The 6394-nt window shown below is 34.3% G+C and overlaps 1 protein-coding gene across 1 annotated transcript; it reads right to left on the bottom strand.

Moving 5' to 3' along the window:
- Positions 1-208: 208 nt before the first annotated feature.
- On the bottom strand, positions 209-2056 carry LOC139432094 (uncharacterized). Its single transcript, XM_071200435.1, has one exon. It carries the CDS (start codon positions 2054-2056, stop codon positions 209-211), a length of 1848 nt encoding a protein of 615 aa, XP_071056536.1.
- Between the last annotated feature and the right edge of the window lie 4338 nt (positions 2057-6394).

The following is a 6394-nucleotide window of genomic DNA, read 5'->3' as shown; positions in this document are numbered from 1 at the left end:
CACTTGTTTAAATTAAAATAAATATAATTTTTTAAATAAGTTTTTTTAACATTACATTTATTTAATATACTTAATCTATATGAAATTAAACAATCTAAACATAAAAAATATAATGAACCTCCGACATACTAATTACAAAAGGTATTAAAATTGTACAATAAAACTATCAAACTTAATAATTATATACTTAAAATTACATTAACATTACTTAACACGTTATACTATAATGACCCCAAGCTAATGTATTAATTCCATTATCACAAATATATCGCTTGGAGTCATTTGGTGAAAGAACCAATTTATTTTGTAATACAGTAAATATACTGTGATTAAAACTTCTAAATAATGTTTGTTTTTTAAATAAAACCGATTTGGAATTTAGACAATCTAAATAATTTTGAAAAGAGATGTGATGTTTAACAACAGCCTTCTTAACGCCTTTGGATTTTTTGGTAATCCGCCCATCAGCGACCCTATTAGCATATACCTTTGACCTCAAACCAACAAATTCGACCATTATGCTTCCACAATTCTCATCTTTCATTTTACCTAAAACCGCTTTATTCTGCAAGGGTATGTCAAACCGATTATCGGGACTGTAGTTAGATGTGTCAAATTTATTTAAATTTAATTTAACATCTCTATATATATCATCAGAATTAATTAATACAGTGAAACTATCGGTGTCCATATAGCACAACCGAACGTCCTCGCCATATTTAGGCTTTAAGAAATCATAATAAAAATCATACATTAACAATTTTGAAAGTTCTAAAACAGTAAAACCGACGTATAGAGGTTTATCGTAAACGACATGAAGACGATCCATTTGAATTGCCGAAAACGTTTCTGTGAATACTGTAATACTTTTAAAATTTAATTTTGCTATTAAACTCCGAGCTCCTAAACGAGGTCTACCTGCGGCTTTACCAGTATGCACATCATCCCAACTGGTCACTAATCTTACATCGACTCGCTTATCGACGTTTTCCATTGTCTTGCCAAATACGGAATTATTCATCAATTTAAAAAAATCTTTTTCAAACGCATTCTTTGCGAATTGGCGTAATTCCGTATTTTTATCGATGTAAGATTTCAACCACGCAGACTGTCTGAACGATAAAACTCTATTAATTTTGCGAACTTTAAGACCGTGAGCAACAGCTTGTTTCAAATTTCTATAATGGATCACATAATTTTTCTTATCAAATAAATTTGGAATTAATCTCCTTTCACTTTCACATCGATTATTGGGGGCAATTAAATTCTCAGCTAAAAACGGGAGATCGTTGTGTAAATCATGCAAAGCTGATGGGTATTCAATATCTACGTCTAAAATATATCCAAAATCGGAATTATCGGGTATATTATTAAAATCAAATTTTTGCATGTCATTTTCACTCAGCCATTTAAAATTGGAAACGGGCATAAATTGAGACATCGCCCACCCATACAAATTATTAGCGTCCCAATACATTAAAAAGTTTGACGGTAAATTGGGGTTATAATCATCCATATACTTATTATTGGCTTTAGCGGACCGTAGGGAGCATTGGGAAATGCCTCCACGGATGCCTTTCTTAATAAAATGGACTTGATCTATATCCGTCAATAATTCTAATTTAATTTTGGTAAATTTCAACATTGCATCCCAAGAAAGTCCTGGGGCAGTATAATAATGAGCGGGATCTAAATCGTAGGTTTTGAAGCAAACTTGTCTGAATTTTTCAAATACATCGGCAAGTAAAAGGACATCAGTTTTTAGATACAAATCCGAATAATCTTTTAAATTTTGACAATTAAATTTTTCCCACACAGTTTGAGCATGGGAATACTGCTCATCGGTTATATCTTCAAATGATAGTTTGTTGAAAAAAGCGTTTTTAGGTGGCAATGAAGTTACGTTTAATTTATCGAGTGAATCCATATAACCGTAGGGGAATATTCCTTTCTTGCTCAATAATCTAAACTGATCATTGTGTGGAAAGAATTTACGTATATTTATTAAATCAAATTCGTCAAGGTTACCAGCTAAAGAATCTAATGATGAAGCCATAAACCTAAATGAATCTACAAATCTTAGTTTAAAAAAGTATTTTCAACACGGTCTCCCTCCACTTGCGCTTTATCGACTAATATCCGTTTACTGAAACTGATGTATTTTTCTTTATTATTAGGTAATACATCAAGCCCATCTTCATCCGCATCAGCCATTTCTTTAATAAATAAATGACAATCGTAACCGCTAAAATTATGAAAAAATATTGGAATAAAATTTTGAAGTTGAAAATTTAAATTACAATTTGTATGAGCGGGCCCACGGTACCTACCGCTTATGTGACAATGATCGCGAACCTTAACCTGATGTGAAGTGAAAGGATTTTGGCAAATAAAACAATTTTCAGCTGAATCGAAATTCCGTTGCTCATCGACCGTTAAAGGTAGCATTGGTTTTACGGTTTTAAAGTATTTATTATAAATAAATTTGACATCATCAATTAATTTAGAGATAAAAACTTGAGGTGCATCAGGACCCGTATACGTTTCAAATTTATTGAAATTGGAATCAATGGTGGAAACGATATAGTACGCGAAACTATACGGTTGATGCATCTCAATTGTTTCCGTGAAAGACTTGGAAGAATGTGGCTCACAATGATCGATCGGTTTTAAAATCGATTCAAAGTCGGCGTATATGACAAAAGGGGCCATCTGAGTGAATTTATAGTTATTAAACTCTAAAATGTTCTGAGGGGTATATAAGCCGAAATAATTTGGTTTTGATTTTAAATTTGTGGAGGGTACAACTGTCTTTGTATGATTACAATCATTAATCTGATGTGCAGTTAAATGTTCAGCCGATGAAAACCGTGTTAAACATCCATCGCAAAGGTGTATAGAATGTCCGTGGTGTGTAACCTGACTTGATATTAGCCTCGAAAGATTTTTAATTAAAACGAAATGACCTTTCCCGGATTCATATAAATAAAGTAAATTTATATGAATATCACGTCTTTGTTTGGTAAAATAAATTGGTCCTTCCACCGAATAACCTTTTGATTCCTTAACTAATTCATAAACATTAATACTTAAATTATTTAATTTTTCCACTTTAACAATATCTCTTACACTAATGGGAAATGTAATCCCTTGTAAATTAAGCACTTGACTATAATGAGGGTAGCTCGAAGTCCGGTCTTGACTATGATTCGCCGGATGAAGAGCCGCCGTCAAACACCACGCTAGACATGCATCATCTTCATAGTTCTTAATATTGATGCACGCCTTTTTATTAACGATTTCATGAGGTAAATGAATATACGATGACCCAGGAATAGGCTCAAATTTGTTGAGGTTTAACAGGAGGTAAGATATTGAGTGGAAAGCCCACCCAGACCCACACTCCTGAAACTCCTCGCTTTGAGTTAAAATATCACGAGTCATCTCATCATAAACCTCATTCAACATGGTAGATGAAGTGATAATTTTAAATTTGGTATTAAAATTTTTCTCCGACGTTATGACTTCCTCATTACCATCACCATCAAACCCGGACTTAATAAAATTAGCTAATAACTCAATCTGAGCTTTTATCGAACCATTCTCATTGAGATGTTGTTCAATCAGTCTATTAACTGTTTCACAACATTTCAATAGATATGACGGTATATCATCCTCAGATTGAGCTCCACTAATTTTATAGCAAACTACCCTATTTTTATAGCATGACATCATTTTTGTAACATTCTTATCGATTAATTCGGCATGCTGTGTTTGAAGATGAGTTTCAAGTGACGTAAGTGACGGTAAAAACTCACCGCAAACCTCGCATGCCTTACCTTTGTTCTTGGTAATTGAATGCGGTGGTAGTGTTGAGCCTCGACGGCGTTTAGTGGATGGTGGTGATGATGATGATGATGAAGGACCTCCCATCTCTAAATTCGATTGAGTTTCTATAGTTGATGGTGGCGATGGTGCTTGAGTTGATGGTGGCGGCGGTGCTTGAGTTGATGGTGGTGGCGGTGCTTGACGTTTGGATGTAATTGGTAATCCATGAAATAATCTTTGATGTTCATCCAATTTATCTCGCCTCGATAAACATTTTCCACACATCGAACAATCGAATTTGGTTTGACCATGTTTACTTTGTACATGTCTGTCAAGATTACGTTTTAACGTAAAAGATGTTTGACAACGCTCGCAAATAAACATTTTCGAGTTTGTAAATTTCGGAAATATACGGAAACACTTGGTATAAAAGTTTGAGATAAAATAGGTGAAACTACTACGATGTTATCGCAACCGCGAACGAATGCTATTTGCGTTCCAGTACGCGATGAACATACTCTAATACTCAAATTACATAAAATAGATTTGCTCTATCTAGGTCAAGTAAAGTCAAAGTTACACTATGACAATTGGTGTGCAGCTGCAAAAACGTTGAGTAATCAAATTATTGGTGCAAAGGTCAAGTAAAGTCAAAGTTACACTATGACAATTGCTGTGCAGCTGCAATAACGCTGAGTAATCAAATTATTGGTGTAAAGGAAAAACATATAGATGAATAGAAATTTGAAACGTTAATTAATATTAAGGATGAAATAAATTAAAAGTTTAAATTTAAAATAAGGAACCGAACTGAACAGCGGTTGAACAGGGGTTGAACCGGGGTTGAACCGGTATTCAACCGGTTGAACAGGCTTGTTCAACCCCGGTTCAACCCCTGTTCAACCGCTGTTCAACCCCTGTTCAACCAGTTATTATGCTGATGGGAAAGACTTTATTAACGTTGTTACAAAGTTGATTAGAATATTTTGGTTTATTAATTTTTGTGGATGGGGGGTTGAACAGCGGTTGAACAGGGGTTGAACCGGGGTTGAACAGGCCTGTTCAACCATAAATTTTGCATTCATTCATGAGAATAGTGAGGAGAGGGTGGAGAGAGGGATCCCCTCCAACCCCTCCATAATAATTTATATATTTGAATATTAAAGCATGTTCATCACATACTGAAACGCAAATAACATAGGTTCGCGATTGTGATAACACCATAGTTTTAACTATTATATCTAGAAACTTTTTTATATTAAGTGTTTTCACATTTTTATATAACTAAAATTTGAAATAGTTTGGTTTGAGTTTTTATCTCTATAAAAAATATATTATTCCGGGGGCAGTTGATACTCTACCCTGGGGACATTGACGCATCTCATCATGGTGTTAACAGGTACAGATCGAATTAAACTCTCTTTATTAAGCAATATAATTTCCCAAGAATTGATAAGGCAACATTATTTTGGAGCCTGTCTACCAACATCCTTAATGTTTTGTGATGAAGCAAGAAAATTGGGGTATCAGCTGGAAATGTTGTTTGGTTACGTGAAACATAAGGAGCTACACATACCCATAATGCATTTCTGGGTAAAAGTGGAGAATGAATGTTATGATCCTACATGTAAAGTAATGAACAATTATTGTGGTGTTAATGAAACCGACTTCACCTATGAAGAATTTGATGTTAGTCCTATCGATGAACAACAACTACAGATGAAAACATGGTATAAGAAATATATACAAACACATTCATCCACGGATTATTTTAAAGAAGCTCCAGAAAATATGTTGCGGATACGTAAATCGATAAATCGTAGAGTAAATAATTTGTTGTTGTTTAAAAGTTAACTATAACACTTCTCTACCACATTTACATGCTAATTAAAATATTTGAACTGTAATAATAATAAATGCTTCTTATTAAATTTATATAATGTATGGTTTTTAAATAAATAAATAATTTCGCAACATCTTTAATTTTTTATTTTAAACCTTATCTCCCCCCGGCTGATCACTGATGCTGTAACGTTTTTTAACCGCAACCTTAGTGTTGCCTTATTTTTTATTAACAAATACTATATTGAAACAGATATAATGGGGTGAGGGTGGTCTGATTGTAGGGAGGACTTTGACGTAAGCATAGGGTAGAAGGGGAAGAAGGTGATGTAGGGATAAGGAGGGTGAGACGGTTCAAGGATAAGGTGCTGAATGGAAAAAGAAGAGAAATACATACTACGATGGGTGGAAGAGAGCGGATGGGATATACTATATGAAAATAGGGTGGAGGGGGTAGAGGTGGGGGTCCCTTACTCCGGGGTGCGGGGCGCTCGCAAATAACCTATTGTACCAATAAGTCTATTAGTCAGCGTTATTGCAGCTGCGCGCCGATTGCCACAGTGCATTGAACTTCACTTAACCTCAGTGATTTAATAAAAAACGCTTAATTTGCGTTTTATGTAACAATAATAATTTATGTAATTTGAATATTAACAGGTTAAACTGCTGATTACTCCAATCGGAGTGTTTCGGCATTAGTCGATAACGTTCGGATAGTACATCT

The sequence above is a fragment of the Onthophagus taurus genome, chromosome 11, assembly GCF_036711975.1.
Source record: "Onthophagus taurus isolate NC chromosome 11, IU_Otau_3.0, whole genome shotgun sequence".
Lineage (NCBI taxonomy): Eukaryota > Metazoa > Arthropoda > Insecta > Coleoptera > Scarabaeidae > Onthophagus > Onthophagus taurus.
This window is presented reverse-complemented; position numbering and strand designations above follow the sequence as displayed.